Raw genomic sequence first — 22,731 nt, forward strand, 5'->3', positions numbered from 1 at the left:
ATGATGAATAATTACCCTTGTAATAGAACAAAAAAGTAGAAACAGTCTCCACTTAGTGAACGTATGAATTTGTTTTCCTAATTTGGGTCAGTAGCATTGACTCTACTGTCTTTAATCATAAGTAGCCTCTCTGTACAAAAGATAAGGCCTGTGATGATTCTTGCTAATTTTAGAAACCTCTGAATATACAACAGATTGAGTTACCAAGTCATGGACAGCTGAAGCACAGTTTGCCTCTTCAATAACTGGTTCATGGTATGCTTTCACCAATGTACTGAAATAAGTTCAACTAAGTTGTATATATTCAAGTGGGAATTACTGAATTTCCTTTTTATCCTGGATAGCTTCAGTTTTGTCTGGATGTGCATGTGTGTGTGTGTGTGTGTGTGTACACACAGGTCTCCCATGTGGGTGATAGGAATCCAGTTACTTGAGCCATTATTACCAGGAAGATGGAGACAGGCGCTAGAGGTGGGTATTGAACTTGGGCACTCATACACGGAACATGGGCACTGCATCTGGCATCTAAACCACTCATCTCCTGTGTGCTTTTTGAGACAGGTTTTCCATGAATAAAATCTGGCTGCATGAGAATAAAAGTTCTCAAAAAACCACAAACACTGGACATACTAGTATCATAGATTCAGATAAACATGGTTCATGATACCTGTGCAATGGGAAGCAAGGACTGGTATAATAAGGTCTTTTATTATTTGTAATGCTTGGCAGTCTGGCAAAGCAGATGTGATTGTTCTGTTGTGTTTAGCTTCATCAAACATAGAGAATATGCTGAAGATTTGTATTTTAAAAGACATTTTTGCTTAGAATCAAATCTGCAAGGAATTTTATATATATATATATTTCAAACTTACTCTCCCATAAACAGAGATACATTAATATCCTCAAGTGATCATTTTATTAACAAATACAACTTTGAAATGTTTATGATGAAATATACCAATATGGAAAAAACTGTGTAAACAGTAATTCTACAGCTGAGAAGACATCTCAGTTTTGTTAATTTTGGTGACATCTTCCCAACCATGTCTGATCTTCAGGATCCTGTTCCTCAAGCATGGCAGAAGCAGTACGGCTTTAGACATCAGCACAACAATGGGAAGGAAAACAGCGAGCATGAATGTCGGGGGCGTGTACCACACAAATTGTTTGATATCTACCCATTTATTCCAGGCAAAAACCAGTGCATGTATTGTGCCCAGTAGAAGAGAAACAATTCCTAGCTTGCTCTGCAAAAGAAAAACAAAAGTATACTGGTGAAAACCGGTTCAATAGGAGTTTATTATCCTATGTCATCAGAGGCTTGGAAATCCTTTCATTCATGTTTGGTTGTTTTCCCACTGAGTTTCTCAACAACGCTCAGTCACGTGTTGCCATTCTCTACATTTTCTCCATCACCACCTTCCTTGGATATTGCTCTTGCCTCCTGGCTGTCTAAGTTGAGAAAATTCACTACCATCCTTTTAGTCTCAGGTGACCAACGAGTCTGTCTTCTGTTTTCCTAGCACTTTGTTCATTTCTCTAGGACACTTACGGTACTTTGTCTCTTGTGCATTTGCCTGAAGTCTATTAGGAGACATTGAGGATCAGGGACCGTGTCTGACCACAGCATCCTTGCAGAATCAACACAATGATTTGCACTTGTTAGCTGCTCGTCAATATTTGTGCTTTAATTGAAAATTGCTGCAAAAGTCAATTTGACCTCAGTGATCTTTATTAATGTGAAGGCAACTAATGTAATTCACTCTGTTTTTGGTGAATGAATATCAAAGGGAATTAATTTGGCCTATGATTAAAAAACTCAAACGTTCTGATAAAATGGAAAAATACTGATGATTATTTTAATACTTTAACAAAAAAATATGAAGAAAAATTTCAGCCTGCTTTGGCGCTGAACTTGCTTACAAATAGTTACTCACCTATGTAATCTTATGGCATTCTGACAACAGCTCCACTAGATGACTTCTGACCTCTACTCACTGTACTGGAAATGATTATTAGCCTGCCAGAATGAATCTAACTCACAATTATTCAGGCGTACTCTCAAGCCTCAATGAATACCATCAAATAGCTCAGTTCATATTTCGGGATAAGCACCTCTAAGGTAAATCATAGCAGAACCAGCTCTTGGATTCTAAAAGTTTCCGGGTTAGTAATTGAAAAATACATGTTCCTGGTTGAAAATAAGTTGAATAAATGTGTTCTATATATGTCTCATGGACAAGGTGTTGCACATTGAGTGAAATGGAATCAGTTGCTATGATGCAGTGGTTGAATTACCAATCGAAGCTGAAGAGTGGTGTTCAGATATGTGTGATGGGGGAGCAATGTAGGAAGAAAGCTACTTATTGGAGGAACAGAGCACTCCTACAGGCTGAACCTGCAAATGAGAAAATACTGTGTTGGAGAATGCGGTACACTATCTGAGCTGCACTGCACTAGTTCTGATGGAGCCACACTTCCCAGCTTAATCAGGTGCACTTATGTCTGCTGAAGTGAACCTGTGGACACGCAGAAAGAACAGTGAGGGACGTCTGACTTAACGGAAATTTCCAAAGAAGTCCACCTATAAAGGCCAAAATCCTGTAATTGAAAAATCTTGGCAGTGCTGATAACGGAATTAAATTTAGTCCTCTGAGCCTTGTCAGACATGGGTCTCTTTCTGCATCTTGGCACACTGCTCTGATGAAGTGTAATCTACCACTAAGGGATAAACTTCAGTAAGTCGGTGATAGTTTTTGAATTTCAAGAATATTTAGAAACTCCTGAGGAAGCTACATGAAATTTAACTTGGAAAAGCACCTTCTAAAATGAAATACCTGAATACCTCAGTAGATAACACTCTGCATTTCAAGCACAGATTTTAAAGTCAGAAGACAGGTAACACAATATTCTTATTTATGGAGAACTGATAAACCATGGATATTAGATTCCTAAAATATCATATTTGTAGTTATTTGGTTGCCTGCAAGTGTGTAACAAATTTCAACTTCTAGAGTACTTTTCTTTGAGTATTGCCTTTTATTTATGTCTAGAAACACTATTCCTATTTAGAAATAACAGGGAAAATGATGAGAGAGGATATTATTAATTAGAACAATTGTGGGATCTTTGCTATTGGAAAATCTCTTGTGTTTTGTTGGGTGAGTCAGGGCACTTGATATTATAAGCACAAACAAGATTTATCTCTTGGGGAGAGCAGAGTTATTTTACACGTCATTTACCTGAATATAGTGAAATTCTCTCCAGGTCAAAGAGTCACTCACAGATGGAATAGATGTCACCGCTAAAAGAGCCAGGATTGCAAGTCCCACAATTCCCAGGGACACATAAATCTCCATTCTCCAAACATCATGCTCAATCCAGGCATCCTCTTTGTTTTGCTTGACCTATTAGGGAGTAAAAGAGGAAAAATGGAACGTAAACAATACTCACTTCCCACATGTGTCTCCTTCTGCACTTCCTGTGTACAAGGGAGGCCCTGAAAACAAAGAGGGCTCCACAATTGATGACTTTTTCTTTTTTCCTGGATTCTTCTAACAGAAGTTTTACACGGCAGCTATTAATATCTTTTCTGGAATACAACATGTATCTCATCTGTTTTATTACCTTATAATAAAATCATAATATGCATGCACACATGGTAAGTAAGACGACAAGGACAATTAGCATTAAAAAGTAAGCTTGGAGAGTGGTAGAGGATTAGAGGCATCCCTATCTATGAACAAATATTTATATTTTTCAATGTTGTTAACATTGTGCTTTATTTTCAGGTTAAAACACATTCTTCAATGTAAAAGTGTCTAGCCAAGACCCAGTGAAGTTATCATGGAAAATATTTTTAAATGCTTAATACTTTCTCAACACATGGTTTCAACAGAGGTTTGGGGCATTGGTATCACAATGAGAAAAGATTAATGTGTTAGACGACCCCGACTTGTTAGTTTGGTAGTACTGTCAACATCGTCATCCTACCTGCTCGTATGCCCATTTTAGCAACTTGTATCTGTAGGAGCGTCTCATTGGATAGGATAAACTATAAATCGCATGCAGGACAGCCAAAAAGAAACTGAGGAGCCCAAGCTGTTTTCTTGCTAACATCCACCTATCCAGCCAGGGTGGGAACTTCTTATACTTGGTTCCATTATGAAGCTGTACCACTGCTGCTATCACACCCGGCAAATAAACCAGTGCCAAGAGGGTGATGGAAACCACTGGCAGCACTTTGTTGATGACCAGGATTGGAATTTTATAAAAATATTGTTGGTGGGAAGTGACTAACGGGTGAATTATTTCCCTCAGAAGCGTGTAGAGAAACGTCAGGGACGAGGCGACAGCGGCTATTTTAATTGGCAAGCGCCATTTTGGAAAGAGCTCCTGTGTGTGCTGCAGTTCTGGGGGGCAATCGAATTCATCAGCGTGCGCTGTTTGGTGCATGGGCACAAGCACGGGTGTTTTCAGCATGCTGGTCTCTCCTGTGTCCTTGCTCTACAAAGGAAAGAAAGTGCACATCTTAACACTCAACAAAACAAAGTACTTCTCTTCATTACCTATTGCTCACTCATTGTGTTTCTCAGGGGGAAGGGCATTCAGAACCCTGCCTGCAGAGCCGGGCTTGCTGGGGACAGTGCAGCCAACGTGGCACTGAGCGAAGGTGTACCTAGGGTCACTGGAGTTCTCCATGAAAAGAAACAAATGCTTCAGACACCTCTGCTAAAGCTTAGACACTTGAAGACATAAACTAATGCAGCTGGAAAGCCAAAATTGAAGAAGTTTTTTTTCTAAATGTAGTAATAGGGCTGGTGTTGTGGCAGAATGGGTTAAACTGCTCTCAACATCTGCATCCCATATGGGTGTGGGTTCAAGTCTCGGCTTCTCCATTTCCCATCTAGCTCCCTGCTAATGTGCCTGGGAATGCAGAAGACGGCCCAAGTACTTGGGCCCCTGCACCCATGTGGGAGACCTGGAAAAAGCTCCTGGCTCCTGGCTTTGGCCTGGCCCAGCCCCGGCTGTTGGCATTTGGGGAGTGAACAGTGAATGGAAGATTCTCTATCTCTCTGTAACTCTTTCAAATAAATAAAATGAAATTTTAAAAAATGTAATCTTTGGTAAAAACAATAAATGTGTAAACTATGAGTTTATTTTTATTGATTACTGGACAAGTGTCTGCAAAGCAATGAAGAGTAGATTCTTCACTCATACAAAGGATCAGAAATAATATAATCATTATTACTATTACATAAAAATATATAATTTATCTCACATACTCTTGAAATTTGATTTTTATTTCTAAAATAACATCTGTGTAAGTACTGATAGTCATACATATTAGGTTATAAAAAGGCTCTATAAGTAGTTAAATCCCACAGAAATGATTATTTCCTGAGAACGTTACACTTTATCCAGGTGCATTTCTAGACAGTCAACAATTCAAAAGAAGACTGCATTGAATAATGTGTCATTTCCATCACTGACCGAAATACCAAAACACTATGAATAAGGTTCCTTCTCACTCAATATGTGGATCTAGAACATTGTAATACCCAAAATCATGTTAATGATTATCTTGTTCATCTAATTTTATGCAGAGTAATTTTAACTCATACAGTTCTCTATAATTTCTAGTGTTAAAAATGACAGCTCTTGGTATGTGAACTTCACTTTGAGTAATAAATCACTGTTATAGCCAATGCTTTTTCCAACTGCTCCATTTAGAGGGAGTTGAGCGTGAAACAGCTTCTGTCAGTTCTAGATGTTAAAACAAAAAGTATAACCAACTGAGATCAACTTTATGGTTAAGAGCAGATTATGAAACAGCAAGCAAGACACTTAAAAAATGAAAATGATTTTATTTTATGCATGCTGTTATTTTTATAGAGTCTTAATACATTTCTTATTTTGCCTAATAATCAAGAGGAAAACATATAATTTCTGTTAAAACTGCAGATGAGATAATTTAGAAAGGTAAGAGTTTGAAACAAAAATTCCTGCCACGTTTTCAATGTAGTAATGCGGTAAGAAGCCTTTAATTCTGTGGTTGGCTAAACGCTAGATAACAGATTCTCCAAGAGTGAATGTATTTGGTTACAGTAATATCTTGGTGTGCTGCCATAGCACCTCTGAGAAAAATGTTTGCTTACAAAATCTCTGCTATATAGACACTGTTTTTTTTTTTTTTCCAACTTAAAACCACAGACGGTTGGAATTAGAAGAACCATGCAGATGGCCCGTACAACACTTTCACTTTGTAAATAAATCACGACCCAGGATTTCCAGTGACTTCTTCAGTCAGTTGGTTTAGTTGCTGACAATCAAGGTACTATTCCTCTCACATATACCACACTGCCTGTCATCTCTCACAGTGTTAGTGACAGGAATCCAAATACAGATTTCACCAGTGGAGTAGGGTGAAAAAATCACTATTGCAACACTGGGAGATAAAGAATGACATATGAGCTACATTTACATATTTTAATTATAGTTATTGTTTTACCAAATAATCATCTTCTTCTAGATTTCTCCTAGGTTTCATTTTCCAAAGTTCTTCTTGGTTTCTCATATCTTTTCTGCTCTCCATTAATTCTACAAAACAGTATGGCTTAAGCCACCTATAAAAATAAAAATAATAATCTTCAAATTTCTTCTATTGATGTTAATGTTTGATGGGACAATATGAAAAAATGTACTTGAAGAACTACAGTAAATAAAGTACAACTAAAACTCAGAGAGTGACTGATTGACCCATTTACAATGTGCAAGAGTTTCCTGCCAGTGCCCTTACTTCAATAGTAACCACTCTGCTTTGTCCCATTACCTACACCACGAAGGACCCGGGTGTCTCGGTGAACTACCACGGGTGGGATGTCGGTGAGCTACCACGGGTGGGATGTCGGTGAGCTACCACGGGTGGGATGTCGGTGAGCTACCAGGGTGGGTGGGATGTGCCTTTTATTTCAGGAAGGGTTAGCTCTAGGTTCTCACACAGGGGAAAACCAACTCCCTCAAAGGTAAACAGAACTGAGAACACTTTTTTTTGAGTAACAATGTTATCAATGGAGACAGCAATAGCAGATTAGGAAGTCCTCAGATGTTTAACAGACTGTTGACAATGGAATCGGAACTAATAATCACTGATGGATTTTGTGGGGAAATGTGGCCTGGGTTTCAGACAATGAGCAGAATAGATACTGTTAGCAATGAACCCAAGGTGGCATAAAGGTCAGGAAGGTGCTGTTTGTAGAGTGTGGTTTCACTCTTGGTGGGGCACAGCTGGTCCAAGTCTACTGAGGGTGTGGAGTGTGCTCACTGACAGGCCCGCTCTCTGGGTCCACCTCCTGGGAAATAACTGTCAGCTTTCTGCTGGCTGAAGAAATATTTCCCCTAAGGTCTTCACAGATCTTCAGCCAGGCTTGGTGGACCAACTTTTAGGGAAGGGAAACACAGAATGTCACAATATTATTTGTTGTTTTACTAGTTCTAAAATGATTTTCACAGGAATACATCTTGAATTTGTTCTTTATGAAATTCAGTGAGAAAAAAAGATCAGACACACAATTTGATTGACAGAAGCTATTCAGAGTATTTCTGAATTTCAGGTCACCTGTAATACTTCATTAAGAGGAAAGCTCTTTCAGGGACAGTTAAAAATACTTAAAAACAAAGTAGGGGTGCTGTGAGGCCACCAGCCGTTTCTCTGTGCAGTAACTGTGGAGGAAGACGTCATTATTTGAACAGAAGAAAGTCAACAAACAGAAGCAAGAACAAGACATGGGCAAGACACAGAGTAGCCCTGTGACTATGCAGAGGGGAGGCCAGGCCTGGCTTTCCCCGCCAGAGCCCACGCCTTCCCTGAGCGGGGGAAGTCAGAGCTGCCTTGTTCACCAAGGGCCTTGGAAGAATCGCCAGGAATCAAGCACTGACCAACTCAACGTCTCTCTCTCTGAGACACGGCACTCCACACCGTCCGGTGACTTAGCTGAACTCCAAGCTGAGCTGGGGCGGGGTGGAGGAGCGGGAGTGTCATCTCCTGACATCAAGCACGAGAAGGCGTGTAGTGTGTTTGGGGGCAGTTTCAACCCTAAGAGTGCCAGGACCGTAAAGACTGTGGACACGGCCGCGTCTGTGCAACACGAGCTCATCAACTCCGGGGACAACCGTGGCAGGCAGGGAGCACACAAGACGGCCCGGACCCTGACGCCCAGGAGAGCAGGCGGGCGTTTCCAGCAGGCCAGAGGTCTGGCTGTGGACGGGAGGGAAGCAGAGGCCGGGGCATTCATGAGCCCGGGCGTTGCCAGTCCTGCGTAAAGTCAGCGCGCAAAACCAGGCCGGCCAGAAAGGCAGAGGACACACACAGCACCCACGGTGTCCAGCAGACATCAGCACACACACCCCACAGCAAGCTCTTCCCAAGGGCAAAGACCCCAGGACGGGAACGGGCCGGGGGCTCAGACCACCCCGGAATCCGACCCGGGGTCTCCTAACTCGGCTCCCCGGGGAGAGGCGGCCGCTTCTGTGGACTGCTCCGGGCGGCTGGGCTGGCTTTCCTGCTGCATGTCGACACGCCTCCGCAGACCCCTGTTCGCGGAAGAAACCTTTCCCTGGCTGGCACACACCGCGGCATTCGGGCCGTTCCCAGCGCACACTCGCTTCATTGTGCCCGTGCGCTCCAAACCACCGCTCCCTCCCCGAGCTCAGCTTCCACGCCTCGGAGCGCTCTCTCGCTACAAGCCGGGAGGCAGAGGGACTACTCCCGAGGCACCCGAGCCCCTCCCAGACCCTGGAAGGGCAGCAGAAAAACCTCCGGATTGGAGACCCCAGACCCAGCCGCACGGCTGCACGCACCAGTCATTCCCCCCGGCGCGTGCAAACGCGGGCGCCCTGGCCAGGCTGGAAAACTGGCCCTCGGAACCCGCACTCCGCCAAACGTAACCAACATGCATCACCGCCCCCAGGATCTCGCCTCGTGCGCGTGCCCGGCCCCCCGCCCCGCGCCCGCGCCGCGCCCCGGGGGCCGAGGGAGCCACCGCCCCGCCCGCCCCGCAGCGTCCCCGGGGGCCCCGGCGACGCAGGGAGCGCGCCCCCGCCGAGCAGGCGCGGCCCCAGGGACTCACCCGCTCCTGCGTGGGACTGCACGGTAAGACGCGGCCGCAGCGGCGCTGCCCGGGCGCCGAGTCCCCGGGGCGCCGAGCCCGCTCGCCGGCCGGGCAGACCCCGCCTCCGCCGCCTCCGCCGCCGCCGCCCCGCGCGCCCGGCGCCCCCTGCCGGCCGCGTCCGGGCCGCCTCCCAGCGCCCAGCCGGAGCGGAGCGGCCCGTTCCGCACGCGGGCTCCCGTCCCTCTCGCAAGTGGCCGGGGTTTGCAGCGAGGGATTCGGAGAGCGTCTGAGAGCCCCCGCCTTTCTGCCGGCCTCAGGTCCTGGGGGTCCCTAACGGGCGGGGGCTGTCAGGACTCAGGATTCGGAGCTCCGCGCTGGAGCCGGCCCCGGGCAGTGGCTGCGACCCCACGGCCGCACCTAAGGGGTTGTCCTGCAGCTCTGCAGAACGGACCTGAGTTGGAGAAAGCAAAGGAAAACAAGCGCCCAGCCGCGTTCCCGGGCTGTCCTGGACTCATCGCCGAGACCGTCCGTGTTTCGTTAGAAACCGCATTTTTTTTTTTTTTTGGTACTCATGGGCTTTCCCTTTGAAGATTAAATGACTGTGGCCCGACACCTTGTGGTGGAAATAGAATCCTACACGTTTTGGTAAAACTAGAAAAAAACTAAGTTTTACAGAAAAAAAACTGCGTGTGTAGCACAGGCTACACAATTAACACAAATTGTTAAGGGCGCCTAAAGCGTTGTTGGGTGTTTTAATTGACCCTGGTTTTAAATGGTTAGACAAAGCTGTGTGCTTTCATTCTGCTAGATTTGGTAGAACAAATGTCATTTTTTCATACGCAGATCACAAGGCGATTATTATATTTATATATAGGTAATATTACAAGTTCCACTTACAGCTGCTTTTCTTCTTCTAACTCAAACTTTTAAAATCAAGTCCCAGATAATTTTGTTTCATGGTTAGACTGCAAGAATTTTTATTTTTGCATTTCTTTTTTTAAAGACTTATTTGAAAGGCAGAATTATTTTTTATATATATATATATAGAGAGAGAGAGATTGATTCTATCTGTGGTTCTCTCCCTAAATGGGTGCAATGGAGGGGCCTGGGCCAGGCTGAGGTCAGAAGCCTGGAACTCATCCAAGTTTGTCCCCTGGGTGCTAGGGGCCGCCTTCCACTGCCTTCCCAGGCCCATTAGCATGGAGCTGGATGGGCAGTGGAGCAGCTGGGACTTAAACTGGTGCTTAATTGGCATACCAGTATCGCAGGTGGTGGCTTAACCCTCTGTACCACAACATCGGCCCCTATTTCTGCATTTCTTATAAATGTTTCAATGCTGAATATTTTAGTTTAGTGAATATTGTATGCTCCAAAGTAAAATGATTGAAAATGTCAGGCAGTTTACTAGTTTGCAGATATTATGAAAGCAACACAGTATACTAACAAGTTTCTATTGAGTTGTCAGGAGTTAATATCCCAGCTCAAGTAGCTACAATTTTTTCATTTTTTTGCATACAAACGACCTGTGATTTGAGTGTGAAAAGAAGGAAAATACGGTTTTTGAGAAATATGGTGCAAAGTGGCTGAGATGCTCTGAGTCAGCCTCCTGAACACTAATATTTCAGAGCCCATATGGCTTGTCGAAAACAGTGCTACGCTCTTGTAAATATTGAAAAGCAGATTGTGCATTTTGGGATGACTCATAAGAACGAGAGGATTTTAAAGTGGGAATTCAACTGTGAGTTGCTAACAAATTTGGATCACTCAGAATATTTTGTCACAAACTTAAACTATAGCAAAACAGCTTATTAGCAAAATCAACCTGCAGTGTTATTTCAGGTCAAATACCAAGCTAGTGACTCACATTAACATGTCATGGAGAAAATATAATAAATTAGAATCCATGAGTACTTTAAAGTTTTAAAATTTCATTTATTATTTGAAAGGCACAGTGACAGAGATTGGGAGAGGCAGAGAGAGGAGAAATATTCTATCCACTGCTTCACTCCCCAAATGGCTGCAATGACCAGGGTTGGGCCAGGCTGAAACCAGGAGCCAGGAACTCCATCTGGGTCTCCCACATGGATGGCAGGGGCCCAAGTACTTGGACCATCTTCTGCTGCTTTCCCAGGTGCATCAGCAGGGAGTTGAATTGGAAGTGGAGCAGCCAGAACTCGAACTGGCACTCTGGTATGGGATGGAGATGTTACAGTTGGCAACTTACTCTGCTGCACCACAACACAGGCCCTCATAAGTGTTTTTGCCAGACCAATAAACAACCTGATCTCTTTGTTTATTTTCATTGTATTTGAAAGGCAGAGAGGCAGAGACAGAGAGACAGAGAAATATCTTCTCTGTGCTGATCCGCTCCCCAGATGCTTGCAACAGCTGGGGCTGGGTCAGGTGGTTGCCAGGAACTGGAATTCACTGTGGGTCTCTTACATGAGTGGCAGAGATCCAGGTACTTGAGCCTCCTAGGCTCAAGTCATCAAAGGCTAATGAGCCCTTACTCATTAACAAGAGGCTGGAATGGGGGAGGAGCCAGGCAGAGGAACAGGAGTGGGCTGAGCCAGGCACCCAGATAAGGGATGCAGGGATCCCAAGAGGTGAGTCAAACCCTGTACTACACTCTGCCCCAACAACCTGATCTAATTAATTAATTAATTATAGAATATTTGTTTATTTGAAAGGGAGGGAGAGAGAGAGAAAGAAAGAGAGAGAAGTCTTCTATCCATGTCTTTACTCCCGAAATAGCCGCAATTTCTGGGGCTGGACCAGGCCAAAGCAAGGAGCCTGGAACTCCATGTAGGTCTCCCACATGTGCAGGGACCCGGGTACTTGGACTGTCCAGGAGCTGGGCAGGTCCAAAGCCAGGAGCCAGGAGCTTCTTCCAGGTCTCTCACATGGGTGCAGGGCCCATGGAGTTGGGCCATTTTCTGTTGCTTCCAAAGGTACATTAGCATGGAGCTGGAAGTAGAGTAGCTAGGACTTGAACTGGTGCCCATATGGGATGCTGGCATTGCAGGAGGTGACGTTACCCACGATGCCATGGTGCTGGCCCCGAAAGTGAAGTATTGAGGCTAAAAACACAGATTTCATCACCTTAATCATATTTATTTTAGGCAGTTTCTCCTTTTCCCACATATCTACCTCAAACATTACATGATAGTGAAGTAAACTCTCTTTTTCAAAACACTCTGTCTTGGTTAAATCTTTGTTATAGTCTCATAGCCCATACCCTACCTTTTTTGTATAATACCTTGTATTGCATTATAGCCCTTTTCAGAATCCATATGTATTGGAGATTTTTATATGTATCTCTGTTTATCTTACTGTGAACTCTAAGAGAGCAGAGGCCTTGACCACTTTTATCTTTGTATCTCTTGCAAGTTGGAGATTGCTGGACTAGCCTTGCATCTTGGTAAATTTATAAGGCATATGGATAAGGAACCCATGAATGTCTAGACATCACTTAAATCACTTATCCATCTGCTACAGGTTTTATTGTATGGGGAACATTCTCTTACCCACCTTCCTTAGTGCATATCCTTCTTGTTTTCTGTTCTAGAGAGTATGGGTCTAGGGTTGTCCTTAACATGGAACTACAGGCCTTAGATGTCTGGATCTATAGGGAGCAGAGAACTAAAGAATGTTGGGTAGGAGGTACTAGTCCAATGCGTAGTCCAAGAAGCTTGATCGGTCAGAACCATGCCTACTTCCTGCTAGGTTTGAGCCTCCAGAAGAAAGGATGCAAGAAAGGACATTCTTGTTTATGAAACAATGGCTCTTTCCTAGGGCTATTTTATGTAGCCTTAAATATTACTTAATTTATATTTTACAATATCCCTACTTTATTGTGACTGTCCTCAGGTTATAGGTTAACTGGAGCTTAGGAAGTTTAACTTGACCCAAGTTGTATAGATTTTAGAGGTCAAGTAGCATTTTCAACCAAAGTCTAGTTGACTCCAGGGCTCTCTCTGCTACACTTCACTGCTTCTCGACCACACAGAATGAATCAGTACTTCCTCCGGCTGTGCCAAATCGGGAAGATTCAAGAGGGTAACAGTTAATAGAAAGCATCTTCCCTTCCATTCAACTGTACCTTTGGTGTCAGGCTGTGGGGTAAGCTGCTGTAACAAAGAGGAACTAGACAGAGAGGTTTTGAGAAGTCAGTGTCTCTCTCCTGTAATAGTCCTGCAGAGAGGAGTGAAACATTCCATGTCGACAGGGTCGTTCTGCTCCACAGCGTCACTCAGGCATCTTAGCTCCTTGTGTCTTGTGTCTTGTCACACTTCTGACTCCAGGTGCACTGTTCTTGGCATAATGATCGAGGCTAAGGCACGGGCACATCATAGTCTAGCTCATGAGAAAGGGAATGCGTACAAGTAGCAGGTGAACTATTTCCCTGCAAGAACTGAAGCACAAGTTGTGCAATCAGCATTTAAAGTCTATTACTGTGGAGGAAAGGGTAGCACATTTTGGTTATCAACTAGAAGTAACTGCCATGTTCACACCTCCAACTCTAATTTCTGTTCATGGTGGAGATGAGCTTTCTGCATTCTCCTTCATCTGGTGAAATGCCGTGCTTCAGTCTTTAAACCTTGTGAGAATTCAGGTGTAAACCTGTTAGTTCACAGCTCACGTTTACACCGGAGGCTGATCACTGGTGCCAGCCCAGCCTCCTGTGTGTTCTGATAGTGGGCATCCTGTGTGGGGGCTACCTTACGTGGTCTTCCTGCTGGCCCTCCAGGTTATGCCTGGACATGGGAGAAACTCAGTGGGAACATGGCTGGGTCCACCATGGGTCTCCTTGGTACCAGAGAATCTGTTTTTCTTTTTAGTTAAAAAAGAGCTAGGCAGGTACCATACTGAAATACCAATACCAGAGGCATTAAGGAGACAAGTATACATATACATATATACATAAAAATAAATATATATATTTATTTATTTTTGACCAACCAATAACCCCTAATGATCTTTTTCTTACTGGATTTATTCTGTTTTAGGTGACATCTTTCCAGTTCCGCGCATTTCTATCTGTCCAGCATCGTTATATTCCCAAGAGTGGAACACTTGCACCCAGCCATCAATCCAGGTATGTTTCAACAGCGTTTCCAGTTTCTCACAGTGCCTTGGGTGTCTAGTCTTCTTGAGGACCTTTTCTTAGCACGGAAGGTATCTAAACCCCAATGCGTGTTATTTCAATCTATTAATAAACATTTAATTGAACTGTATATACACAACATTGTGCTAAATCCTGTATGATAAAGTTCAACTCAAACAGTTGCTTACAAAATTCCAGTAAAGATATTGCAATTTGCAAAGAAAATCCATAATGAAAATATTTGTCGACAAGAAGAAGGTGGCAGAGCTGACGTTTTTCTTATTTCAAGTTTAATTGCTTTATCAAGTTCATTTGCAAGTAAGTTTTTTGGAAGCCATCCCAAAGATTATTTGAAATGTGGATTTATATCGGGCATAACTAATAACAACTCCCATCTTGTGGTACTGAGATATTATCTAATACTAGTATATATATTTATATGGGTATGTGTGGGGAGCAACTTGGACTAGACTGTTACTGGAGTTAAGACTTATTCTATGCATCTGCTCTCCCACAATATGGCGCTGAGAAGGGAGTAACAACTTCTACGCAGCTGCCTCTTGCCAACTTGAGTGATGACCTGCAGGAGCTGATCCTGCTCCTGATTGGAGGAGAGCAGCGTGCTCGGCGTGTGGGTAGCAGAGTTGGGATTGGCGGAAGAGGACTGTAAAGGAGGAGAGAGACAGCATGCACCAGGAACATCTAAGGGGAACATCTAAGAGGAACACCTGTGCAGCCCCCGAGAGAGCCGGCCAGCGGTGTGCCGCTCCCCCCCGGAAGTGGGGAAAGTGGCAGGGGGAACCGCCCTTCCACGGAGGTGAAAGGGACAGTAGCCAACCCGGGAAGAACCAGCAGCAAACCCGGGGAGGGCCGAGCAGACAAAAGAGCAGCACAGGGTCCTGTGTCGTTCCTCCACGAAGAGGGGGAACGACAGGTATGGATATCTTTCTAAGTATATTGGGATGCATGCTTGGATAAGGTATGTGATCAAAAATTGGAGAGACCTTTTGTTGTAGGGAGAAGGGAGTGTGGAAAGATTCAGTAGGACACCTCTTTCTCTGCACTTCCCTTACCTGGTACTCAGTCTTCCATGGGAGATTGTAAGCCAGGCAAGGCAGGGGCCATTGCTTTCCATTTATCTCCTCATGCTTAGTATGGAGTATAAAACTTAGCAAGGAGTTGACAAATACTTATTGAATGAAGACTGCTATGAGAAGAATTTTGATGAGCAGTAAGTGGTCAACAGGGTCAAGTGCTATTAAAAGGTCAATTAATACAGGAAATAAAAAGAGCCTATTGGATTTGATATTTAGGAGGATTCTGCGAACTTCATGAGAACAAATACTTAGGGTGGAAGCCCAGCTGCAGTGTGTCAGGGAGAAATTGGGAGAGGGAAGTGAAGACCATGACTGGAGACTTCCAATAAGGAAGAGTAAGAAAGGAAACAGGGAGTCCTTAGATTCTCCATGCAGATTGACATGATGGAAACTCTGTAAAAAGAGAGATCCAGGATACTTGAATACAGAAAAGAGGATAAACGGTGACATTAAATGCTGGAGAAAATAGAAGTGGAAAAATTACCTTTGGGCAGAAGCAGGGGCACCTTTTTCTCAGGTATTAGGATAAAGAAGAGGAATGGCAATTGAAATGTACACAGGCCGGGCTATGGCTCACTAGGCTAATCCTCCGCCTTGCGGTGCCTGCACACCGGGTTCTAGTCCCTGTCAGGGAGCCAGATTCTGTCCCGGTTGCCCCTCTTCCAGGCCAGCTCTCTGCTGTGGCCAGGGAGTGCAGTGGAGGATGGCCCAAGTGCTTGGGCCCTGCACCCCATGGGAGACCAGGAGAAGCACCTGGCTCCTGGCTTCGGATCAGCGCGCCGGCCGTGGCAGCCATTGGAGGGTGGACCAATGGCAAAGGAAGACCTTTCTCTCTGTCTCTCTCTCTCTCACTGTCCACTCTGCCTGTCAAAAAAAAAAAAAAAATGTACACAACTTTTTGGGTAGGGATGAAGCCCAGTAAGTCAGCTCAAGACTGGTGGGAGTCAAGACCAGATGAAGGGGATGGAGGGTTTGGACTTCTTAAAAATTGAAGACTTATTCCCTGCCTTCAACATTTATAGCTTTTATTTGAGTGAAATGGAAGGACAACATTTGTGAATAATTGGATTTAGTGGAAAAAACGCAGAGTTGCTTGGAACCAAGTGTTGAGTAATCGGATAATGGGGTGCCTAGAATTCATAGAATTGGTGGAGAAATGATTTAAGATTTGTCTGCTGACAGAAGTAGTTAATGGCAGAGTGGATGTTTAGAACTTGGCCTCAGAAGAGAGAAAGGTTTTCCAATGGGGAGAAGAAAGAGAATGGTTGGTACTCCTCACTCCCAACCAGAAGCAGTACGTAAGGGTTAGCTTCCCTTCTGCCTCACAATGTGCTTTTTTATGTCCATAAATTTAGTTTTATAAACACAAGACGATTCCTTCCCTGGACATGGTGAACTATCTGGGAACTTCTACACAGTATTATGACTGTGATTTTTAAATATTTCTCAAAGAGTTCTCCAGGGTGAGCAATATAATACAGGGTGTTAGCCATCTTGGGGTCTTATCATTAAGGAGAGAGCATGCCTCGGAAATTTTTTAAAAAAGTCTTTAAACTTTGTTTGCTTAAATTCTCCCACTATCCCTTGCTGGAGTTATGATTTTTAAATTTTGATTAGCTTCCTCAAAAACCATCATTGTAATCTGTATCAGTTGTGCACACCTCTGTTTAGCTCTTAGTGGATTCTGTTCCAGTCACGCATGTAACATGCCTATCTCACGTATGTATAGGTAGCAGCAGAGAATATATTTTTTAAAGATTTTATTTATTCATTTGAGGGGTAGAGTTACAGAGAGAGGGAGAGACAGACAGAAAGGTCTTCTGTCTGCTGGTGTACTCCCCAGATGGCTGCAACTGGCCAAAGTACACACCCAGAGATAGATTTGTGGACAACATAGAAAGTTTTATGTACGGTTTCTTTAAAATCTGAGATGGAATAGGGTTTTTCTTCTGACTTACTATGCCACAGCAGTAGAGAATGTTAAGGATCCACTTTGAGCTTTCACTGGGAGAGTGAGTGGTGAGCTGGGTTAACTCGATAAATAAAGCAGGGGGCCTGCACTGTGGTGCCTCCGCCTGTGGCGCTGGCTTCTCATGTGGGCACTGGGTGGTGTCCCAGGTGCTCTCTTCCGATCCAGCTCTCTGCTGCGGCCTGGGAGGGCAGTGGGGAATGACCCAAGTGCTTGGGCCCCTGCACCCACGTGGGAGACCCGGAAGAAGCTCCTGGCTCCCAGCTTTGAATTAGCCCTAACCCTAACCCTAACCCCTTGTGGCTATTTGGGGAGTGAACCAGTGGATGGAAGACCTCTCTGTCTCTCCCTTGCTCTGTAACTCTGCCTCTTAAATAAGTAAGTAAAATATTTTAAAAAAAATAAATAAAGCACACACCCAGAGATAATTTGTGGACAACATAGAAACTTTTATGTACTGTTTCTTTTTTTAAATCTGAGCTGGAACATGGTTCTTCTTCCAATGATCAGTTTAGGAAGCTATCCTACTTACTGGTATCAAATGAAGCCTTTGGAAAGCCGTGACTTTACACCTGCAGAGCCTGCTTTGGTCCTGGGCTGTGTGCTGTGTGCTGTGTGGCCACAGGGTGGCTCTAGAGGCTTTTGTAGCAAAAATGAACATCATTGGTAGCCTCTGGAGCTACTGCTTTCTGCTTCTGTTATTTTACCAGATTTTCTTGAACTCCGTGGAAAGAAGATATCATTTTGTGATTAGGTTGGTATTATGGTGTTTGAGCATACCTCAGTATCTAATAGTTTTCATGGAGGCAGATATAAATCACACACAAACTCTAGTTGTTGCTGAAACACCTTGTGGGCTATGCAGGAGTTGTAGGGAGGCAGGGAAATAACTCATCCCCAAGCAGCTTGACCCGCTCCATGTAAACCTCAGGCGTTATTCAAGGGATTGGCTTCAGCACCGTGAACAGAGCTCTGAACTGAGGCATGGTGATTTCTGTCATTTGGTCCATTCATTCTTGTCACCATGGTTCACGTTATTCAAGGTGTTTAATGATTGTTCTGTTGTATACATTGGGGTGTCTAATTCATACCTGTAGGCAGAATGAAGGAAAATCAATCTTGCCATGTCTCAGGCTCATAATTGGTAAAGTGAGAAAGCAATGTTTCCTATGACATAAAGTGGCTGTGGGGATTAATTGCGATAACAGTATAAAATGCTCAGCACAGTGTCTTGCACATAGAAAGAGTTCAAGGAATGCTACTGTAATTATTGGAGAGTAGTGGATGGTAGTGTTGGAATCAGGAGCTGTCAATAAGTGGAAGCAAGGAGTGTGAAGAATGGTGGGTATGTGTACCGAGGGACTGAGGAATGGGGACCAGGGGTGGTGATGGGAGGTCCTTAATTGCATCTTACCAGGACAAAAGATGTTAATTCTTCAGTCCTGATTACAGCCAGCCACAAAATAATAGAATTTCTGGCAGTAAATTTAGAGATAATCTGGTTTACCCATGTTGCGGAGAGAATGCCATGTCTGGGACTCACTCAAGGTCAGCCAGTGAAGGTCCAGTTTTAGAATGTTGACTTTTATGCTGGTGTGGTTTACCACTCTTCACACTGCTTTATGTTAATCAGGATATTTGCAACTGTGAGACCGTGATAGTTCTTGTCTGTATTATATGAGCTCACTGTAGTGCTGTGCGTTGCTGAAATATAACGCCATATGGAACCGAGGGAGGGCAAGATACTATAACTTTAAATCAAAAGGACAGTTTGCATGGAGACTTAGTCCTCTTTGGCATACTATGCTTGTGGTGCATTCAATGTATCTCTTCCTAGGAAGGCAAAATGCAATAGGGTTTTCCCCCATTACCAGTGAATTATGGCTTCTTTTGTATGTGATTTCTTCAAGATGCTTCCTATTATCTTTACTTATGTTATAATTTTATACAGACTTATTTCTCAGTAAGCTCCCACATAAGAATAGCAGTAACTTGATTTTATGGGCTAATATATTTCCCTGAAGCTATGCTTTCAGAGTCTTCCTTAGACAAAAATCTTACTTATGTACGTATATTAGCATCTCTCTCTCTCTCTCTCTCTCTCTCTCTCTCTTTTTTTTTTGCATCTATCTCTTATACACATGGCTATTGGACAGAAGTGGGTTGAGAGTTGCTCAAGTTTTAGAGGTTGCCAAAATGGAAGGACCTTTCTTTAAGAGTTACATTTAGGGGCCAGCTTGTGGATAAAGGTGCTGCCTGCGATGCCAGCATCCCATATGGACACTGGTTTGTCTCCTGGCTGCTCCACTTCTGATATAGCTCCCTGCTAATGGCCTGAGAAAAGTAGCGAAAGATGGTCCAAGTACTTGGGCCCCTGTTACCCCAAGTGGGAGACTTGGATAAAGCTCCTGGCTCTTGGCTTCCAGCTCACCCAGTTCTGGCCATTGCAACCATCTGGAGAGTGAGCCAAAGGGTGGAAGATCTCTCTCTGTCTCTCCATCTCTCTCTGTAACTCTGACTTTCAAATAAAAAAAATTTTTTTTAAAGCTTTAATCAAGATACAGGCTGTAGAAAAGGAGAGGAAGGAAACTACTTGCCTTGTGCTAAGTCAAGGAGAGTGGGTAAGTGGCTTACCCGATTGAAGCAGTTACTTTCTAGGTTGATAGCTTTTGCCACTTCAGATAATGCTGTGGTACACACCCTTGCCCTGATGCCTGTACTCACTGGTGTTTCTATCTCTGTATGGAAGATACCCACGCAAGAGATTCCTGAGTCTCAGGCTGTGTGAATTTTAAGTTTAATTGATAATGTCAAATTGCTTCTGAACAACATTTTCTGAAACCTTCACGCAGTTCTAGATATTTTTGCTTTTTGTGTAACTGTTTTTTTTTTTTTTTAAATTCTTAATAGCCTACATTTTTGCTAGCAATACTTTCTCTTGGAAGCCTCAGCAATAGAGTTTCAAACAAGAAATTTGCTAGCCTGAAGGATAGGTAATTTCATAATATGGCTACTTTAATTTGTTTTTCTGTGTTTACCTGAAAGTTCAAGTGTATCTTCATAGGTTAACTGGCCATTTGGAGTTGCCCTTCCTAAAGCATCAATTCCTATTGTTCGCTTGTATTTTGTATTTGTGTTTTTGTTTTCAAGTTTGAAGACCTTTGATGTCAAGGAGATTGTTTATCTGATAAATGCATCACAAATATTTTTCCGTAACTTATTTCTTTATTGATTTCTGTTAAGGTATCTTATGCCATATAATAATTTGTTTTTTATAAAGTTATAGACCTTTTTTTAGTAATTTTTTAAAGATTTATTTATCTTATATGAAAGAATTACACAGAGAGAGAAGGAGAGGCAGAGAGAAAGAGAGAGAGGTCTTCCATCCACTGGTTCACTCCCCAGTTGACTGCAACGGCTGGAGCTGAGCTGATCCGAAGCCAGGAGCCAGGAGCTTCTTCCAGGTCTCCCACATGAGTACAGGGGTCCAAGGACTTGGGCCATCTTCTTCTGCTTTCCCAGACCATAGCAGAGAGCTGGATCAGAAGTGGAGCAGCTGGGACTCAAACCAGTGCCCATATGGGATGCTGGCATTGCAGGTGCTGGCTTTACCCAGTATGCCACAGTGCCGGTCCCGTAGTTAGTAGACCTTTAAGAATGTTTATTTACAGTTATATATAAATATATACTTCTAGATTTTTCCTAAAAATTATTGCCTACTATATAATATTGTTTATATTTTCTTTAATCTCTCCAATGTATTTGTGTAGATTACAAGAGACAGAGATATAATTTCTTTTCTTTCATATGGTGATCACTTAAGCCAAAAATTCTTTTCCTACAGAATTTATGTATTACTTTTTAAATAAGTGACTCCCTAGATAGAGTGGGGTCTGTTTGAATTTAGCTTTTCTTATGTTTCACTAGTTGTTCTTTATCATGCAGTAACAAATTGTTTTGAACACATTAGCTTGATAGCAGACTTTAATATCAAGTAAGGAAAATCCTCTCATTCTTTTATTCACCTCTACTTATCTGTTTATTTTAGTTGTGGTTTTATCAAACAATAAAGGCACACAGATTAACGGTCAAATGCTTCTGAAAATACTTATGAGAATCAGAGAGTGAGGGAGGTTGGTCTCCTGTCTTCTGTCACTCCCCAAATTCCAAAAATCCCTGGGTTCAGGCCTGGTTGGAGCTGGGAGCCATGAACTCAATCCGGGCCACCCCCATGTGGGTGGCAGGGCCCCAAGTACTTGAGCCATCACCTGCTGCCTCCCAGGGTGAGAATAAACAGGAAGCTAGAATTGGGAGTGGAGCCAAGACTTAAACCTAAGCACTCAGTTACAGGATGCTGATATCCCACTGGCATCTTAGCCACTGCACCAAACACTTGCCCTTCAATAATAATATAAAAATAATATAAAAATTAATATAAAAATAATATAAAAATTCACACAGGTGAATGCTATTTACCACGGAGATATTTGGCATACTTTGATTACCCTCTTCCTCTCTTATATAATTTTTTAAATTTCTGAAAGACTAATAATTATGGCTTTTTGTTTGCTTGCTCAGTTGTTAATTTACTTTAATTCATTCCCTTCCAAACTTGCACCATGTGTCTAAATCTTCTCCAAGAAGCTCTGATGCTCCTGAGACAGTCTATTAATTTCACCGTTGTAGGGAAACCTCAGTGTTTTCTGATTGCTTGCAGTCTGGACGGGTCACCCCATATGCTTGATGCACAGCTGTTTTCCGAGATCTTTTGCCATTATCTGGAAATTATTTTTTTGTTCTGTATTTAATCTTCCTGGAGTTTTTTTTTTCTTTTTCTTGTATTTAATCTCCTTTCTCCTGCGTCCTAAGTTACTTCCTCCTTGGTGAGAACCTTCGTTGAGGTTGATTCCTGAGAGGAAGGGCATAAGAAGCAGGTGGGTACTTTGCAGGAGTGGAAGACTTTATTTTATCTACCCTTGATGGATAGTTTGGCTGTGTATAGAATTCTTTGATATTCGTTTGTCTAGAATTTTGCAGGAATCATCCCATTGTTTTCTGGCTTCCAGGTTTTCTTTGAAAAGTCCCAAACCACCTACATTCCTTATGTTTTGTATGTGGCCTCTTATTTCTCTGTAGAAACTTGATTTCTAATTACTCCAGGATTCTAAAATTTAAAAGTTGTGTGCCTGCTTTCATGCAGTCTCCCGTAAATTCATTGAAGTAAAGTCAAGGACCAGGGTACCTAGCAAATAAAGGCCCATGATCACACTCCCTTCCCAGCTCTTAAATTCTCTCAAATTAAGGACCAGCATGGTGGTGCAGTGGATTAAGCTGTCGTCTGTGATGCCAGCATCCTATATAAGCCCTGGTTTGAGTCCTGGCTGCTTCACTTCCAATCCAGTTTCCTGCTAATGCACCTGGAAAAAACGGTGGAAAATGGCCCAAGTT

The 22,731-nt window shown here is 43.2% G+C and overlaps 1 protein-coding gene across 3 annotated transcripts; it reads right to left on the minus strand.

The window, feature by feature from the left end:
• Positions 1–897: 897 nt before the first annotated feature.
• On the minus strand, positions 898–9,283 carry STEAP1 (STEAP family member 1). Of its 3 annotated transcripts, XM_051852757.3 has the most exons (5): positions 9,129–9,283; positions 6,512–6,626; positions 3,994–4,506; positions 3,243–3,407; positions 898–1,247 (listed from the first exon to the last, which is right to left on the minus strand). In XM_051852757.3, exons 2-5 carry the CDS (start codon positions 6,593–6,595, stop codon positions 990–992), a joined length of 1,020 nt encoding a protein of 339 aa, XP_051708717.2. In that variant the 5' UTR covers positions 6,596–6,626; positions 9,129–9,283; the 3' UTR covers positions 898–989. The 3 variants fall into 3 exon arrangements, with proteins under 3 accessions (XP_051708717.2, XP_089171158.1, NP_001164745.1); XM_089315032.1 differs by lacking the exon at positions 3,994–4,506 and having other exon boundaries at positions 9,129–9,258; NM_001171274.1 differs by lacking the exon at positions 9,129–9,283 and having other exon boundaries at positions 990–1,247; positions 6,512–6,595.
• Positions 9,284–22,731: the final 13,448 nt, after the last annotated feature.

The sequence above is a fragment of the Oryctolagus cuniculus genome, chromosome 16, assembly GCF_051225735.1.
Source record: "Oryctolagus cuniculus isolate XC-2025 breed Fujian yellow rabbit chromosome 16, ASM5122573v1, whole genome shotgun sequence".
Classification (NCBI taxonomy): domain Eukaryota; kingdom Metazoa; phylum Chordata; class Mammalia; order Lagomorpha; family Leporidae; genus Oryctolagus; species Oryctolagus cuniculus.

Coding starts and splice junctions, on each gene's coding strand:
- STEAP1 (XM_051852757.3), bottom strand. CDS start 6,595: ATGGAGAGCAGAAAAGATATGAGAAACCAAGAAGAACTTTGGAAAATG. Junction 4,507..6,511: donor TAGAAGAAGATGATTATTTG/GTAAAACAATAA, acceptor TTTCCTTTGTAG/AGCAAGGACACAGGAGAGAC. Junction 3,408..3,993: donor TAAAATGGGCATACGAGCAG/GTAGGATGACGA, acceptor ACTCCCTAATAG/GTCAAGCAAAACAAAGAGGA.